General features: G+C 33.5%; 4 protein-coding genes across 6 annotated transcripts; 3 read left to right on the top strand and 1 right to left on the bottom strand.

Moving 5' to 3' along the window:
• The first annotated feature begins 930 nt into the window (after window positions 1–930).
• On the top strand, window positions 931–5983 carry LOC125203326 (uncharacterized). 3 transcript variants are annotated; one of them, XM_048101650.2, is made up of 20 exons: window positions 931–1040; window positions 1173–1318; window positions 1575–1612; window positions 2065–2087; window positions 2679–2785; window positions 2870–2921; window positions 3011–3095; window positions 3185–3275; window positions 3708–3746; window positions 3859–3926; window positions 4061–4123; window positions 4237–4292; window positions 4368–4441; window positions 4583–4675; window positions 4754–4855; window positions 4979–5059; window positions 5159–5250; window positions 5354–5369; window positions 5479–5589; window positions 5681–5983. In XM_048101650.2, exons 2-20 carry the CDS (start codon window positions 1196–1198, stop codon window positions 5783–5785), a joined length of 1419 nt encoding a protein of 472 aa, XP_047957607.2. In that variant the 5' UTR covers window positions 931–1040; window positions 1173–1195; the 3' UTR covers window positions 5786–5983. The 3 variants fall into 3 exon arrangements, with proteins under 3 accessions (XP_047957607.2, XP_047957606.2, XP_088916132.1); XM_048101649.2 differs by having other exon boundaries at window positions 3185–3311; XM_089060006.1 differs by lacking the exons at window positions 931–1040; window positions 2065–2087 and having other exon boundaries at window positions 1239–1318; window positions 3185–3311.
• A 1591-nt stretch (window positions 5984–7574) lies between these two features.
• On the top strand, window positions 7575–10042 carry LOC125204400 (serine/threonine-protein kinase 54-like). The gene is made up of 6 exons (XM_048103057.2): window positions 7575–7996; window positions 8572–8693; window positions 8899–9095; window positions 9190–9364; window positions 9454–9588; window positions 9666–10042. The coding sequence occupies exons 1-6, from the start codon at window positions 7708–7710 to the stop codon at window positions 9870–9872; spliced, it is 1125 nt and encodes a 374-aa protein (XP_047959014.1). The 5' UTR covers window positions 7575–7707; the 3' UTR covers window positions 9873–10042.
• Window positions 10043–10923: 881 nt separating this feature from the next.
• LOC125203805 (bidirectional sugar transporter SWEET7-like) lies at window positions 10924–12276 on the top strand. The gene is made up of 6 exons (XM_048102260.2): window positions 10924–11026; window positions 11124–11160; window positions 11254–11470; window positions 11563–11724; window positions 11810–11932; window positions 12014–12276. Exons 1-6 carry the CDS (start codon window positions 10984–10986, stop codon window positions 12149–12151), a joined length of 720 nt encoding a protein of 239 aa, XP_047958217.1. The 5' UTR covers window positions 10924–10983; the 3' UTR covers window positions 12152–12276.
• Window positions 12277–13280: 1004 nt separating this feature from the next.
• On the bottom strand, window positions 13281–14827 carry LOC125206876 (bidirectional sugar transporter SWEET5-like). Its single transcript, XM_048106091.1, has 6 exons — window positions 14785–14827; window positions 14278–14314; window positions 13971–14187; window positions 13721–13882; window positions 13506–13628; window positions 13281–13418 (listed from the first exon to the last, which is right to left on the bottom strand). The coding sequence occupies exons 1-6, from the start codon at window positions 14825–14827 to the stop codon at window positions 13281–13283; spliced, it is 720 nt and encodes a 239-aa protein (XP_047962048.1).
• Window positions 14828–18557: the final 3730 nt, after the last annotated feature.

Here is an 18557-nt window from a genome sequence, read left to right as displayed (position 1 = left end):
CAATTAATGGGAGACGGAAAGAATATATCTTATGATTAAATATATGTGTGTTCAGTTTATGAGATTGAATTTAACAATTTAATTATAAATGGATAAATATATGATAATTAGTTATAACTAATCATTTTAATTAAAATAATTTTATATTTAATGATAATTAATAATTGACAATCGAACGATACCTAAGTATACTTTATATTGTGCCAAGCCATTCTTCCAAGGTCTAATAGTATCAAGTTATAAAATTCTAGCATCAGATTTCATATTAATCATATTTATATAATGGTTGTAGTACAATTTTCTATTTAAGGGATATAATAACTTTAATTCTCTCTATCAATATTTATTTGTTTTATTTATCAATATCAAATTTTCAAGAAAACAAGAAATGTTGACAAAATAAAATTATCATAGGTCACTAAAAAAATGAATAAATGCAATATGCATAACAAAATATACTCAAAAGGTTTAAGATCTATTCCGGCTTGAATTCCCCAAACCGGCACGGTCGTACCACTTCTATGGCTTAAGATCTAGAGATTTTTGAAGTCCAATTCTCAACAAACATAGCATCCGTCCTAATTAAAAATCAGGTTAACTATCTTCCAACGATGCGGGAACATTGTTATTTCCCTATACACTGTACAAGCATATAAATATAACTTCATGCCAACACTATTTGACTAGATTTATTACTACAAAAATGCGTTATCAAATTTACAATCAACACAATCATATAAATACACATTTATACCAACAATATTTACCTAGATTTAATACTACAAATAACGCATAACTAAATTTACCCATTTAGAGAAAAAGAAATAAAGTTTAAAAATCTGAAAAGATAAAAAAGTGAAAAATCCACCAATCGCGTAACGGTATAAAATATAGGAAAATGCCTTTTACTGCACCCACAATTCTGCACTATACACATTTGACCGCACTATTTCCCACTTCCCCTTTCCCAATATTCCTGCAAAATTCTGTGGAAACAGCGCAAAATCCTCGACGCCTCCTCCGCGCTCGACCGTGCAACGGTAAATGAACTCGGCGAACAATCGCGAGAGCTTTTCCTTTTGTTTCTGTGAACAACATAGAGAAATGTGTTTGACGCGTGGTGAATTGCAGCTGTAATGGAGTTTTTCTGCTTGTTTTTTGTGCATTTTTAGCCTCCGGCACCAGGCGAGCGAGGATGGGAGCAATTTACGAAGACGAGTGCTCGTTGTCTTCGAATTACAGTTTCGCGTGCTCTCAGGATTTGAGATTCTCCAAGCAAGTTCATGACAATGTCCACGGAAACATTTATCTCGATCAGGTAACATACATCTCTCGGACTCGGACTGTGTGTGTGAGTTCTATTGGAGCTACTTTTCCTTGTGCTCAAAATTGTTAAATTTAGTCGATAGATAGAGGATAGGTTCATGACTTCATTCTATTGATAAATCGTTCGGTTTAAGCTTTGTGAAAGCTGTGATGTGTTTCTACCTGAAGAGCTACTATATTTTATTGTGTTAAGCGTTTGTTCAGATTATATAGTCAGTTTATCAATTGTTTTTTTGTTTGTTTTGCAGCTCTGTTTGAAATTTGCTGATACCGAACAGTTTCAGAGGTAAATAAACTACTTCTGCCATCGATATATCTGATGTAGTTATGCTGATTTAGAGAGGCGTTTGGTTGGGAATTTCGGTGAATTCGGAGTAGTGGAATATAGAGGGCTGATTTTATAGGAGAATTGTTAACCATTGATGTTTGCTTATGAATTGAGGAAACGAACTCTAAATATAACTTACTATCAGGTTTTAAAAACTTGTTAGGAGGAATGCTTTTTTTTTTTATTTAGAATTCTTATTAGTTGAAAAAAGTGCAACTGTGCAAGGGTGTTTTGTTCTTATTGTTGTTGTTTATATGCATACATATATGTTTATGTGTGTGTATTTATACATGTACATATCAGATTGTTTCTAAAAAGTTAAATGTATAGTTGAAGTTGAAGAATCAATTATAAATTCCTCAAACTAACAGTAGTCTTAGTTTCTAACACAATATTTGTTTTATTGCCAGGCTGCGTGATCTTAAGCAACTGGGTGAGTGCAGGACATTTGGTGTTCTCTCATTATAGTCATTCACTAGCACTACATTAATTTTGAGAAATGGTTATGCCGAGTAGCTTGAGTATAAGATTATGACCTTAAGTTATCCATAAGGTCGTATTATCTGTTCAATGTTCATTTTATTTAATGAGCATTCAATTATGTGAAGAAAATCATTGGCTAGTGACAACATTCTATAGTATAATACTCAATTGGAAATTTGAGGAAATTGCATCTTTAGGCTTGATATTTGTTCATGCTCTTTTACAGTAAAAGTTTTCTTTTGGAGACGTCGAGATGTTTTTATGGAAACTCAGTTGTAAGTTGTAACTGATGTGTTACACACCTCACTTGTTTACTTCCAACACTTGAGGCAAAAGATTATGGCCTTTTTAAAATTTTTATACAATTATAGTTGCTTGTGTTTTTCAAACTGCAGTGAATATCAAGAAGAAATATCATGGATTTGACAATTGTTTTATTGAAGCTCTCTGCTCTCCTGATGAAGGATCTCAGTTCACTTAACTCATATGATGAAGTCTTTCCATTGACCATTTTGTGTTAAATATTTTATTTTATCTTCAGGAATGGCACACATGGTTTACCCAGGAGCTGTCCATTCTAGATTTGAGCATTCTCTTGGAGTTTACTGGCTTGCTGGTGAAGCTGTTCACAAACTTAAGGCTCAACAGGTTGTGCCTTTGCATTAGAAATGTTTATTGAAAGTATACAGTGAAGCTATTTTGTAATCGTTGCAAGTGATATGCATTTTGCAGGGATTAGAGCTGGGTATCGATCGATTTGATATGCAGACTGTGAAACTTGCAGGTAATTTTGCTTTTTTCTCAATCGATGAGCAGGAGCATCCATTTGCATAAATCATAGTTCCTGACTACCTCTTATGCTTTGATTGACAGGGCTCTTGCATGACGTAGGTCATGGACCTTTTAGTCATTTGTTTGAACATGAGTTTCTTCCCAAGGTTGTTGCAGGATCAGAGTGGTAATATTGCATGACCAACTACAATTTTGTAAAAAAATGAATCCAGCTGATTAGGTCCTACTATTAAACTGTGATATTGATGTTTATAGGTCTCATGAGCATATGTCTATAGAGATGGTGGATCATATTGTTGATGAACATCACATTGACATAGATGCTGACACCATTAAAAGAGTCAAGGTGAAAATGCTCATCACTTGGTTTAATTTGTCAGAGGTTAGAGTGGAACATGATTTCATAATATTTTGATGTCATTAAGTCAACTAAGGTGATTAGTCTTTTTATCGAATCATAATTTCTACTTTACATCTGTAACTTGTTAGCTGTGACCAATGAAGAATTCAGTTAGTTAAACTCTAAGAAGAAGATATTGATGGAGTCTCGTGGAGACATATTACTAGTGGTTCTGTGAAATTGCATTTAAAATTCTAAATAACGGTTTGCTATATGAAATGTTTTTATTTTTTATCCCTGGGCAATGTTTATTCCTAATGTTGAGGCACTGAGCTTTGTGCTAGTATTTGATTAGATTATTTCAATCGTAGTTCTGTTTTGTGTGTCTAAGAGTCAATGTTAGTTTTGACTCCATTTCTGTCCCTAATACTTTCGCAGGAAATGATACTCGCAAGTTCAAAATATGGTATAGGCAAAGTAAGTGATACTGTAAAGATCATGGCGATTTTATTTTATTGATAATGGTGCAGCTTTATGGTATGCCAAATCACTTGTTGAGATTAAATATGTGGTTTTCTCCAATCTATAGAGCACAAGGGAAAAGCGTTTTCTTTATGATATTGTGGCAAATGGTCGAAGTGGCATTGACGTTGACAAGTTAGTAACCTCAACTCAGGGGACTATATGTTCTTTCTAAATTTTTGATATCATCTTTAAGTTTATCACTGTATCTTCCTTAGAAACTTTGTTAATCGTCTTATTATTTATTCCACGTTTAATTTATACTTCAGATTTGATTACATTGTCCGTGACAGCCGAGCATGTGGTTTAGGATGCAACTTCCAGTTTGAGAGGTTATTTTCTAAATTTATTCATTATTCGACTCACATGCACTTAGTTACTAAAACTTGGGGAGGATTTCACTAGATACAATTATATTTCATGAAGGATTCTTTGTGACCTGCAGGCTAATGGAGAGTATGAGAGTTATGGGAGATGACATTTGCTACCGGGCAAAAGAATGTAAATTTATGCATAGCTGAATATGCACCTTTTCATTTAGTAACCAATCCTCTTTTAATGAAATATAAGTTTCAGATCTTACTGTCCATAAGTTGTTTGCCACCCGAGCTGACCTGCACAGAACTGTTTATACTCATGCAAAAGTGAAGGTCTGTGCCAAAATTATGTTAAGTTCTGAAGTTGATTTAATTGCACATATATAGCAGGAACAAAGTCATATCTTGTTTTTGCTTACCTTGGGTGGCCTATTTACGTTTGAAAATTGCTGAAAGTGTAGTTTTGTGTTTCAGGCTTTAGAGCTGATGGTAGTAGATGCCATGGTGAGTGCAAATAGTTATCTACAAATAGCATCTCACATACAGGATCCTTCTCAGTATTGGAAGGTTGGGGAGCTTTCCAACTTATATATCTTCTAACTTCGTATATTGCATGATATTTACAGTTTATGTTTTGTGTTATAGTTAGATGATACTATTATAAAGACAATTGAGACTGCTCCAGACCAAGAACTGAAGGAATCCAGGGATTTAATCCTTCGGATTCGCCGGAGGGACTTATATCAGGTCTGATAGACTAAGTACACACATTGACGATTTGTGACTACTACTGCTACTTTGTTTTTCATTCATTTTAGCTCCTAGTGCAACAGCATGATTATCTACTGACCCTCTAATTTGATTTTGCAGTATTGTAATGAGTTCGCTGTTCCAAAGGAGAAATTGGAGAATTTCAAAAACGTCACTGCTCAAGATATAGTTTGTTCACAGGTATGATTGCTTTAGAAAATACAGTAATATTTTAGTATTATTGGCTTATTTTCCAGGAAACTTTCTGCAATTTATATTTATTGCACTCTTGCTGTATAGAAAAGTGGCGGAGTGTCCATAAGAGAGGAGGATGTTGCTGTTACCAATGTCCGGATTGATTTGACTCGTGGGAAGCATAATCCTCTCGATAGGTGCTTATCCATATTGAATTACTTCATGCACCCATTTCCTTTGATATAGTTTTTGAATGGCTGTACTAATGTTTTGTGTTCTCTCGCATATTCCTTCTTCCAGCGTCAAGTTTTTCCAGGTGTGAATCACGGGTCCCAGTTGTGGCTCTTATTAGATTCTCATTTCCGCAACTTTACACTCCTGCAACTTTCTCACTATTTCCCCTCCCCTATTCTCTCCTTTTCAAGGATTATGAAAGTACGGAGAAATTCATTATTTCTGATGATCGCATCAGCCACTTGCTGCCAACATCTTACCAAGACATGATTGTTCGAGTCTACTCCAAAAAGCCTGAACTGGTCTCTTTAATCAGCTTTTGAACTTTGATCAAATTTCATGGTCACGTGGCTGTAGTTTCGCGTATAAATGCTTAACTTTCTGCTTGTGCAGGTTGGAGCTATTTCCGATGCCTTTGAGAATTTTCAGTTAAAGACCTACGGAGTCAAAAAACAAGTGCTGGCAACACCGGAGAAGAAAAGGCAACGGCTTATGTAGGCGGTTCCACTATCCTGGTTCTATCTTTCCCTTCATTAACATGATGCAGCTATAGTTATACTAGCACATATACATCTTCAATAGTATATTCGTATATGTTATTGAATGGCAATATATCCACATAGGCCACTATTTTTTATAACCATGTAAAAAACACTTTGGTTTTACGCATTTATCATAATATACTTCTTTTAATTACTCATGCTAGTCACATTTGCTGACTTTATATAAATCCATTTTATTGATATTGTTAGTTTGTCGTGCTGGAACTTCATGTTTAGATGCCGTAAATGAAGCACAATTATCACCATCATTTTGGTGTTTTGATAACTGATTTTTGTTTCTATCTTATGAAAAAGATGACCCTGAGATTGTGGTCGAATTTCGTTCTAGTGTAGGGGAGTTACCCTACATAGGTAAATACATAAAAAAATGGACAACATCATTTGTTCCCATATCGTTACTAGAAACTTCTAAAAGTTGGCTACAAAATATTATTTCCTCGTCCTGCTATAAATAATTGTGGATTTAGGGAGATTGCAATTGGAGTCTTACATAATTTCTTTATTCTTTATCACGTTGAATAATTGTGGAGATGCTGTTTTTGCAGTTGGATTATTCCAGCTTAAGACAGATATAGCTTTGATGGGTCACATGGAGTGTAACATGCACAAAATAATGTATATATAGTTTTATATTTATGGTAACATTAAGTTGCTAAAAAATGTATGGGACTTGTTTATTTTCAAAGTCTTCGAATTTAAATGGATCTAATTCTTTACTCAGCGTGGGATATTAGCTTATACTACAATGATTTGAACATCCACTTTGGCTACATATGCTTCACGTTGTATATAAGTTTATGGTTCATGCCTCTAGTCTCGGAAAAGGATCATGCGCAGAATAGATAGTGCATTCATAGTTTATTAATGATTAAAAAGTTGTTTTCTAAATACTAATGCCATGAGATTGCACTGCCATTTAAAATCTATTACTACTAGATATCGGTCAAGAATCTTGCTTTGGGAAATAAATACTAATGCCATGAGATTGCTCTGCCATTATATATATACTACTTGATATTCCAACTTTTCAAAAAATTGTGTAAATTAGATGTTCTTTAAATAAACACACAATCTTATCAATAAAATTTGGTCCATGGCATCCACCAAATCATACGAAATCTAGATTTATCATTTTTAGGTGTTATCTTAATCGCATAGATTTTATTTTTCATTTACTAGATGATTACATGATATTCTTATCAAATCATAATCACCTAAACAAGTGCATCTGAAGATAATACTCGCCCAATTTATTACCTATAATTTTGGTAGTTGACTATGAATTTTAATGCAGTAAAATTGATAAAATAGAAGGGACCGAGGAAAAAGTTGGAGTATTGTGTGAAGGATTTTGTTCACTTTATTAAAAAAATAAACTTATTATAAATGAAAAATATGGAGAAAGTAAGATAGGGTTAATAATAAACTTATTACTATTACTATATGACTAAGAATTAGGAATAGGATTGAGTGCCCTCGGTCAAACTTCGGATTAGATCCTAAAAAGTCGGGTCAATGGGTCGTTTTACCAATTTTTTTTATAATTAACTTATCTTAATCTATTCAATAAACACTATAATTATAATAGGAGTAATATTCTGAAGAATCTTTTCACATTACACAAACAAGATGCGAAAAATAAATGTACATATTATATTATATAAATCCAAAAAAAAGCAGCACAAATCACATCACATTAAATTAATCCGACTGACAAAATCTGAGATTAATAATTTCAAATCGGCAAATCCCAACTGATTAAACTTCCACACAATGCTGCTGTCCGCTGACAGTTGCTTTCACTAAATCAGCACACACAAATACCCAAACGACGTCGCATTCGAGCTAGCCGGAGAGATGGCGGAGGAAGACGTCCACGGCGGCGGCGGATTCGTGAGGGCGGATCAGATAGATCTGAAGAGCATCGACGAGCAGCTCAACCGGCACATCACCAGAGCTCTGACCATGGAGAAGAAGAAGCAGGAGAATGGAGGAAAGCAGCAGCAGCAGCAGGATGAATTGAGGGAGATTCCGGCGAGGCAAGACTGGGAAATCGACGCCTCGAAGCTCGTGGTCAAAGCGGTGCTGGCGCGGGGCACTTTTGGCACCGTTCACCGCGGCGTTTACGACGGAGAGGATGTTGCAGGTATATGTTTATTGAATTTTTCCCTTTTATGGATCTAGATAAATTAGATTCAAAGATGGTCGAATTAGACTGAATCTTGTGTTGCTGTTTTCAATTTCAGCAATGTGGTTAATTGACATGTTTTGGAATGGAAAATCTTTGTGTTGGTGATGAAACTAGTCTATGCATTCCATGTGTTTGTTAATTTGTCTCAATATCAGTAGGCATAAACCTTGCAGTATTTATGCTAATCTTTTATTCATAGACAGTTACAGGAGCTTTTCATGTCCAATTTTTTGATGATTAGTTGTTTTCTTGAAGGGAATAGTAGAATTATATGAAGAAATGAAATTCTGGCCCTCATTTGCTTGATAGTTGATACACCACCATATATAGAAAAATGGGCTATTTCTAAATATGCCATAAAAAGAGAGGACTGTTTATGAAATAAGGGAACACTGATGAGTGATGCAAAGATAAAAGCTTATTGTGAAATAGTTAACACTAATTTCAAGCTGCTACTGTGTTTCGATGTTGAGTGGTGACTTAGATTCATTGTGTATGCTCCCGTAACAGTTGATTTCTTTTATCTCCAGTAAAACTTCTCGACTGGGGGGAAGAAGGCCACCGGTCACAAGCTGAAGTAGCTTCCCTTCGAGCAGCTTTTGCACAAGAAGTTGCTGTATGGCACAAGCTTGATCATCCAAATGTTACGAAGGTAACGATTTTCTGCTAAAATGTTGGATCATTGCTTGTCCTTTTATCCTCTATTGCAAATTTCCGTTATTTCTCTCAAGATGTGATGATGGCCTCTGTCTAAGAACAAACTCAATATGCCTTTGTCTGTTTGGGATTTTCACCTTATGATACCTTTTCAAGCATACCGTGATTTGTCATGCCTCGGTGCTGATTCGCCTCTGCAGTTCGTTGGAGCTACATTGGGTGCACCAGAGCTGAACATACAAAAAGACAGCGGCCAACTTGGAATGGCACGTAATGTCTGCTGTGTCGTGGTTGAATATCTACCCGGAGGAACCCTTAAAAATTTCCTCATTAGAAACATAAGGACGAAACTTGCTTTCAAAGTGGTTATTCAGCTAGCTTTGGATCTTGCACGAGGGTAAGACTTCACCTTGATCTCACTGTGATTTACATTGATTTTACATTTGCTGGTTATTTCAATCACTTGACTTTTCTATGCTAAATTTCTACAGCTTAAGCTATCTTCACTCTCAGAAGATCGTGCACAGGGATGTGAAAACAGAGAACATGCTTCTCGATAAGAAGAGAACAATCAAAATCGCTGATTTTGGTGTCGCACGTGTCGAGGCTTCAAATCCTAACGAGATGACTGGGGAGACTGGCACCCTCGGTTACATGGCGCCCGAGGTATATCTATGTCATCTCCCAAAGTAGACAACCCAACGATTATATCATTTGCAGTATGCCTTACTTTTCTTCGGTTCAATCTTTCACAGGTCCTCAATGGCCACCCCTACAATAGGAAATGCGATGTATATAGCTTCGGTATCTGCTTATGGGAGATATATTGCTGTGACATGCCATATCCAAACCTCAGCTTCTCTGAATTGACTTCAGCTGTCGTGCATCAGGTACATAAAAACTTAAAAATTGTGCGCTTTTCTTCAAGATCTTCAGTTTTGAACTAAATCATCATCATTGTATGCAGAATTTGAGGCCAGAGATACCTCGTTGCTGCCCTAGTTCTATTGCGAATGTGATGAGACGATGCTGGGATGCCAACTCAGACAAGAGGCCGGAGATGGATGAAGTGGTTTCCATGTTGGAAGCCATTGATACATCAAAGGGAGGTGGCATGATTCCTCCCAATAAATCTCAAGGTTGTTTCTGCTTTCGCCCGAGAAGAGGGCCTTGAGAAATCTCCCATCCATTTCAAGTTTGTACAGTGTTGATGTTCGTAGCAAGCTTAGCTTCGATAAACTATACTCCACTAGCTAGCTTCTCCTTCATCTCTTGCTTTTCGTATTAGAATTATGTATCCAAACTCTTGCTCAATTCAAAAACAAAATGAACATTTTGAGTTCATTGTGGAAATGGTTTAATTCATTTTATAGCCAAAAAAATAATTTTCTAAGTTAAGAAAGAACGAAATACTAATATACTAGCATAGGAGTACTAGATAGAGAGTCTAATGTCAAAGTGGTATGAATCAATTATATTTTTTTTACTCCATCAGTTAACATCACAATTTTATCACTATTTCATTTCATTATTTGTACTACTAATGAATCTTATAGCCTTTTTATTTAATTATATTATGTTTATTTATATATTTTAATTAAAACAATATCTGAATAATAAAAAATTTAAAAGTATATTATTTACAGTGAGGATATCCTCACCGCATTATTTATTATTAATAGTAATATTTAGGATAAATTTTTAAGGTTTCGAGTTTTATTTTCCTTTTGATACATTGAGACTTGAGTTATATCATAACGTGAAACAACAAGACATTAATATGTTTTTATGATTTAGATATGCATTAGAAGTCGTATGTATGTCTATCATTAACAAATTTGAGATTAAACTTAGTTTTCGGAATAGGATATTTTATTTTTCAAATTCAACACTCGATTTAAGTTATTATTATTATTATTAATATTATTATTATTATTATTATTATTATTATTATTATTATTATTATTATTATTATTATTATGATTATTGTTAAGATTTTGTAAATCTATATATGTTGATATACATAGAATCAGATACCTTTCGTTGAGATAATATATCAAGAAAAACGATATTTATTACAACTACGCAACCTTATAATCCCAAAGTCAATTAGAATTAGATTTGTTATCAAATTCATAAAAGGATAAATTAAGATTATGTCTATCATTTAGATATTTAAGTAGCCTATATAAACACATGTTTACACAAGAATTCTGCATCGCAAAAATCAGCATCTCATTCTTTCTTTCTGGCCGTTGCCATAAAATTCTTTTTGAAAGTTCAAAATGCACGGAGTCAGCCTTGTTCGTTTCATCGTCGGCATCGTTGGTTTGTATCACTTCATTCTAGTACTACTAGTTTCTTTGTTGGATGTTAATAATTTTGTTTTGATTCTTATAATCACTATGTTGTTTATTTTTGTCAGGCAACATAGTCTCGTTTGGGCTGTTTCTGTCTCCAGTGTAAGTATATAAATCTCTTTATTTTCTTGAAAAAAAAATATATGTAGTACTCCTAGTATATAGTTGTGGTGATGTGAAATATGAAATTTGCAGGACAACAATATGGAGCATCTACAAAAACAAAAGCATAATGGATTTCCATCCATATCCATTCCTTGCTGCTTTCATGAATTGCATTCTGTGGATATTCTACGGCATGCCTTTCGTTCATCCAGATAGCACTCTCGTGGTCACTATTAACAGCGTTGGTCTCGCATTGGAAATTATATACCTAATTGTTTTCATGATCTATGGCAACAAGAAGTATAGGGTACGTAAGATTAGTACACGTATTCATATTTATTACGATTTTCAAACCCTAACCCTAATCCTAACACGACTTTAATTTATTGTTTCTCTCAGAAAATAATACCACTCTTCATTCTTGGCGAGCTCGTGCTCTTTGCCATCATCGTCGCAATCTCGCTCCTCGCCTTTCACACCACCACCGATAGGTCCATGTTGGTCGGCATCATTTGCGACGTCGCTGGCATTATCATGTATATCTCCCCTCTCAGCACCCTGGTAAACCCTAACTCCACTTTTTTCTCCTTTTTCATGATGATACTCAAATTGTTTTTAATCTGACAAATTGATTTTTATTTTACAGAAACATGTTATTGAGACTAAGAATGCTGAGTCCATGCAATTTTGGCTTTGCCTATCCGGCTTCCTTAACGGTGGCATTTGGTTTTGCTATGCTTTCTTGAAGAAATTTGACCCTTACATTGCTGTGAGTTAATAATTTTTAAATTCAATTATATAGTTTATTTTTTTTCAAATAAATCATAATAATATATACTCAATTGTGTAGGTTGGCAATGGAATTGGAGGATTGTTTGGCGCGATCCAGCTCTTGGTGTACGCCTTTTACTACTTCAAAGCGAAGAACAATGTGGCTAACGACGCCAAGCAAAGCGATGCGCAACGGAAACTTTCTCAATTAGTTTGATCTTTTTTAAGAGTTATGCAGCAGTTTGATCTTTTTTGTTATTAGCAGATTAATTATTTTGTTCTAGCTTTCAAATTCGATTCTAGGGTTTTGACTTGAGTTACTTCAAGTTTTTGATATTGTTTTATTACATTTGCAATATATTTCAATTCTTTTTTTTCTGAGGCACGCTTCAGTTCTCTATTTTGTGTCTATTAGTTTTGCCCTTTGTAACTTTGCTCCGAATATAAGAATAATTAAACAAGAAGCCGCTAAAATTATTTTCGAAATTAAGTTTGTCATAGAGAAAATAAGTTTAATTAATTCAAGAGAAGGCCAATCATATGGTTGACGAAACCAACAATTGGATTTACTTTTTCTCGGCCTTATTGTCTAGGAGGTCATTTTGGTCCCCAAAAAAGTAAAAATATGAAAAAGAACAAGATTTTATTTAACTGTAATTTGATATAGGTTGGAATGGATTCGAACCGGAAGGAGTGTCAGCTTAAAATTATTATAAGGTTTTAGGTTAAGTGGTAGAATTTTGCTTCAATGGCCTAAACTTTGAGTAAAATAAAAGGATGGATTTTGGAGGAAATAAATAGAGACAACATACTTGTTTTACCATTATCTTAATTATTTATCTCATCCTTTAATTTTTGTATATTGGTCTAGAAAACTGTGAATTTAGTACAAATTTGTTATTTTCTAAATTCATGGTTTTTTTCCAAAGTTTTAAAAGTTGGTCAAAAATTAATTAACACGTCAATTTCCCGAGGCAGGTTATTTCTCCTAAACTTTGGAAGTGATAAAAAAAATACTTCAACTTTACATAGTGTGTCAATTTCCCATGGTATTTCTGAAAGAGTTTTTTCCAACGCATGATAATTGGGACCCAAAAAGGGTGTGCTCAATTGAATAAGCGATAAGTGTATTGTTCTATATTTTTAATTCTTTTAAAACAAATTATTCTGCCATTATTGTGTTAAAGTGTTCTTTATCGAACGGCAAAGCTAATGCCTAATAGACACAAAATAAAGAATTGAAGTGTGCCTCAAAATATATTAATGCATATGTAATAAACTAGTAATTAATCTGCTAATAATAATAAAATTCAAACTTCTACAAAACTCTCAACAATAAAAAAAGATCAAACAAATTGGGAAGCCTTCATTTGCACATCGCTTGGCTTGCCATCGTTTAACACATTGTTCTTGGCTTTGAAGTAGTAAAACGCATACACCAAGAGTTGGATCGCACCAAACAATCCTCCAATTCCATTACCAGCCTACACAATTAATTAAATATATTAGTACTAATTATTTGACAAAAAATTGGTTATAGTATAATTGAATTTAAAAAGTTATTAACTCACAGCAATATAAGGATCAAATTTCTTCAAGAAAGCATAGCAAAACCAAATGCAACCGTTAAGGAAGCCGGATAGGCAAAGCCAAAATTGCATGGACTCGGCATTCTTAGTCTCAATAACATGTTTCTGAAAAAAAAAAAAATCAAATTATAATTAAGATTAAAAATAATTTGAGTATCATCATGAAAAAGAAAAGTGGGATTAGGGTTAGGGTTTACCAGAGTGCTGAGAGGGGAGACATACATGATAATGCCAGCGACGTCGCAGATGATTCCGACCAACATGGACCTATCGGTAGTGGTGTGAAAGACGAGGAGAGAGACTGCGACGATGATGGCAAAGAGCACGAGCTCGCAAAGAATGAAGAGAGGTATTATTTTCTGAGAGAAACAATAAATTAAAGTCGTGTTAGAATTAGGGTTAGGGTTTGAAAATCGTAATAAATATGAATACGGGTACTAATATTACCCTATACTTCTTGTCGGCGTAGATCATGAAAAAAATTAGGTATATAATCTCCATCGCGAGACCAACGCTGTTAATAGTGATCACGAGAGTGCTATCGGGATGAACAAAGGGCATGCCGTAGAATATCCATAGAATGCAATTCATGAAAGCAGCAAGGAATGGATATGGATGGAAATCCATTATGCTTTTGTTTTTGTGGATGCTCCATATTGTTGTCCTGAAAATTTCATATTTCACATCATCACAACTATATACTAGTATTAATTTTATTTTATTTTCAAGAAATTAAAGAGGCTTTTATACTTACACCGGAGACAGAAAAAGCCCAAACGAGACTATGTTGCCTGACAAAAATAAACAACATAGTAATTATAAGAATCAAAACAAAATTATTAACATTCAACATTGAAGTATATAGGCTAACTAAATATCTCAAACATAGACATATATATATAAATTAAACGAGCAACCAATTATCCTATACAAATATCTAAAAATCGAGTATTGAATTTGTAAAATAAAATATCCTATTCCAAGAAATAATTTTAATCTCAATTTTTGGAATGATAGACATAAGACTTCTAATACATATCTAAATCTCAAACATATTAAAAGTGGCAAAAAATCTAGATTTCAGTATATATTTTTGCTACATTTCGATCTTTATTTTTGTACAAACAATGAGATTTCTAGTTTCTTTAACGTTATTTGTATCAATTACATAACCAATCTTTTGTTTTGAGTCAACTTGAATTTGCAATTAAAATTTTAAAACAAAAAAAATTAAATAAATTAGGAAATACGAAGCACGAACCAATAATGCCGATGATGAAACGAACTAGGCTTTGTCCCTGCATCTTTGTGAGAGAGATAGAAAGATGGTGGAAAGAGCAAAATGAGAGTTTATACTAGAGTGATTTTGGATAGGATGAAGCATTAAATTGTAAGCACATTTGGATAATTGGACTGTGGATATGAAGAGACTATTATTGCATTTAATTTTGGATTAATTAAGAATCTAAAACACTCGTCAATGTTTACTTCTGAGGTTAGATAAGAATACAATTAATTTTATAGGTCAAATGTGAGCAACTTATTAGGCGATGAGTATGAAATAGCTCATCAAGATAGTCAACAAATAAGTCACGAATTTTTTAAAAATTAAAATACAGTTAGATTTTTGGATGAGCCAATTTCTGTAGGGAACATGATGAATTCTCTAATTCCTACTCCATTCTATCTTTTTATGTGATTAATAAAATATGCCGTAATTGAAAGGTGGTAAAATGTGATGTAGCAATGGCAAATCGTGTGTTTTGTGTCGTTATTGTGTCGACACAATAACGACATGATACGATAACAACAAACACGAACATGATCCGTTAAGAAAACTCGAAACACGAATACGACCCGCTACCCTCAGACACGAACACGACACGAACCACTCCAGGTCAACACGACACGATAGCAACACATATACGACACGAAACAATAACGACACTATAATAATAATATAATTACAATATATTAATATTATTTCTAATATTAAATTTTAATTTTAAATTTTTGAATAAAGAAAAAATAATAATATTATAATTATTTTTTAACGTGTAACACGAACCCAATAAGCCTTGACACATACTCATTAATTCCGTGCGGATTCGTATCGTGTTATCGTGTCGTGCCAAAAATTGTCAGCCCTAACGTGATGTATGCGAATAATAGTTGTTGCTGCAGCGATAACGAACCTGGATTCATTAATCATATATAAGTAGGTATATTTGTAATTAATACTATATGCTTAAAATAACATTAACTCGGCAGATCTAATTAATTGCCAATTAATATTATCTTACAGTAATACTAAAAAAAAAAATGGATGAATTATAATATTTTCGTACCCATTTCACATTACAACCTTCGCACAATTTATAAGCTATATAATCCTTCAAATCAAATTAATTAAACAGAACAAAAATGATTTAATTCATTAACCCCCAACAAAAGTACTTGATTCTTTTAGCCCAAAGACATTTTAACGAAATAAGAGCCCATTTACAAATCAAATTAAGGGCTCAGCCTATTATCTCTCTGACTTATTTAAGACCCTCATTGTTGATTTTGGGCAAAGACTCTGGATCAGAATGGGCCCGAAGTCTCAAGAAAATATATATACAAATACTGCTACAAAAACATACCACCGTCATGAAAAAAATAATCTCATTTTTTGAACCGTCCATCAGAATTAGTATCTATCTACTTATAGTAAAATGATTTCAACCATTTTTTCTCTCTATATATCTCTTTCGTATTTTACGAACTTTATATTAAAACTCATATCATGTACTAGCAACTAGCAAGACTTTTTTTTTTTACAAGAGAGTGGATAATTATTAATCAACCATTTGGAAGATAAAACAAACAAAGATTGTTATTGTAAAATACACACCATGTGTCAAATTGGATGAAACTATCTAGTAGTTGAGGAGAAAGTGACAAGAGAGTGGCAATAAAACAAATACAAGAATGTCACAGTATCATTCAACCCCACTACAAAAAAAGAACAAAGAAAGTAGCACTAAGTTTTCTTACAAAGCACAAACTCATACATCCCAAAAGCAAAAATTGTTCCTCCTCAGGTGCTTTTCCTTTTCTAAACATTGCTCGATTCTCTGTTTTTGAATTACTACTACTACTATTTTTTTACTACCTCCGTCCATGAAAATTCGTCCCGGTTTGACCGGGCACGGGTTTTAAGAAATGTAATGGAAAGTGAGTTGAAGTTAGTGGATTGTGGGTCCTACTTTTAAAATATTAGTTTTATAATAAAATGTGAGTAGGAATAAGTTAGTGGAATATTGGGGTCCACTACTAAAAATGGTAAAAGTAAAATGGGACAAATTTTGGAGGACGGACGGAAATGGAAAAATGGGACAAATTTTCGTGGATGGAGGTAGTAATTCTTTTCACTAACTCATTTTTATAAGTATTTTCATGTTGTCATTACCACTCATTAATTTAAGTAACATCATAGAAAATAATTAAAACACTAGCCATAATCTTTCTTGCGATCACTCACCTTTGTATAAAGCTACATGTCACATTAATTAATTGTTCAAATGGATATATTCAATAATATGGTTGATGAATATCCCTGTCTATTTAGCTTTTCTTTAGGGCAAGCCACCTTTAGTTAGGCGAGGAGGAGGACTAACAATCTTTGTCACCTATATTGAATCAATATGTTAATCATGTAGACATAGTTACTTATTCTAAAAATATGTACTACTAATATTTTTCTATTTAAATTCGTCATTTTCTAGAAGAATAAAGTTACTTAGATTTTCAATATGTTTATTATTATTACTAATTAAAATAGCTTAGAAACAAAGCTACTTGCTAGGAGACAGAGTCAAATTGGGATGTCGAGAAAAAAACGAATTTATTAAGACTTAAGATTACGACCCAATTGTTCCTTTTTTCACCAGAAAAATGTGCGAGAATATGCTCAAAGTCGAAAGATGGGAGAGAATGAACCAATGTCACATTAGCCCTATTGATCGGTGGTGAGCTAGCTATAGTGAGATGATGGACAATTGAAAGGACATTCGAAATTGGCTAGGATCAGGAAAAGAAAAGCGAGGAGATAGCATGCTTTCGCATTGGTGATTTATGGTGTATTTGTTGTTTTATCTTATTTGTACGTCTGTGATATTCATGTGATTTTATTTATAGGCTGAAAAATGCTCAAATCATCTGAGGGCGAGCAATGGGACACAATTCTAAAAAATAGCCCCAACAAAGCTAACAATTCATTCTATTTTTCAGTTGTTTTTCGTGTGACTAGAGATGCTTTGTTGTTAGTGTTGTGATTTTTCTTTGTTTCTAGTTTATTTGAAGTCTGGATTGTAGGTATAGGCTAGATCAATACATTCTCGACCCGTCATTCTTCGAGTCGAGATTGTAGGTACGCTGGATTAGGGTTAAATATGGATGGTAAATTTTACAAAGTTTGAACTAAAAATGGAAGGATAAAGTAAAATGAAACTCAAATGACTATACTTGTTTTTTCAGTCAAAAGATATCTCCGCGTACCCTTTTATCCTACCTTGCCTTAGCAAATAAGGAATCGTAAAACTATATAAAGAAGAAAAGCATTTTGCCTTTATGTATTTATTCGCTACCACGCATAATTGTACATGTATGCACCCACTAACACTATTTTTGGACCGTAGAAATCAATTTTAATTTCGTGATTCAGAGAACTTCAATTTCTCAATCACTTGAGATTTGACAATATAATTGGCCACAATAATTTATCTAATTTTCCCCTTTTAATTTCAATTTATATATGTTTACTTATCTATGCATTTTAATAGTATGATTAGATCGATGGAATTTGATAATAGACCCCCCCCCCCTCCACCGCCACACACACACACAATAGCTTTTTACATATTTGTGCATCTTTTTCTTTTATATATATCGTAAAATGATATGAATATTTCTTTATTACACATGCAAATTAATTATATAGTACCACGTACTTTTTAAATTAAATATTTTTGTTACATCATAGTTAACAAT

This window comes from Salvia hispanica, chromosome 6, assembly GCF_029641045.1.
Source record: "Salvia hispanica isolate PSC_SH4W2 chromosome 6, Shi_PSC_v1, whole genome shotgun sequence".
In the NCBI taxonomy this organism is placed as follows: Eukaryota; Viridiplantae; Streptophyta; class Magnoliopsida; order Lamiales; family Lamiaceae; genus Salvia; species Salvia hispanica.
The sequence above is the reverse complement of the archived record's forward strand: the minus strand, read 5'-3'. Positions and strand labels throughout refer to the sequence as shown.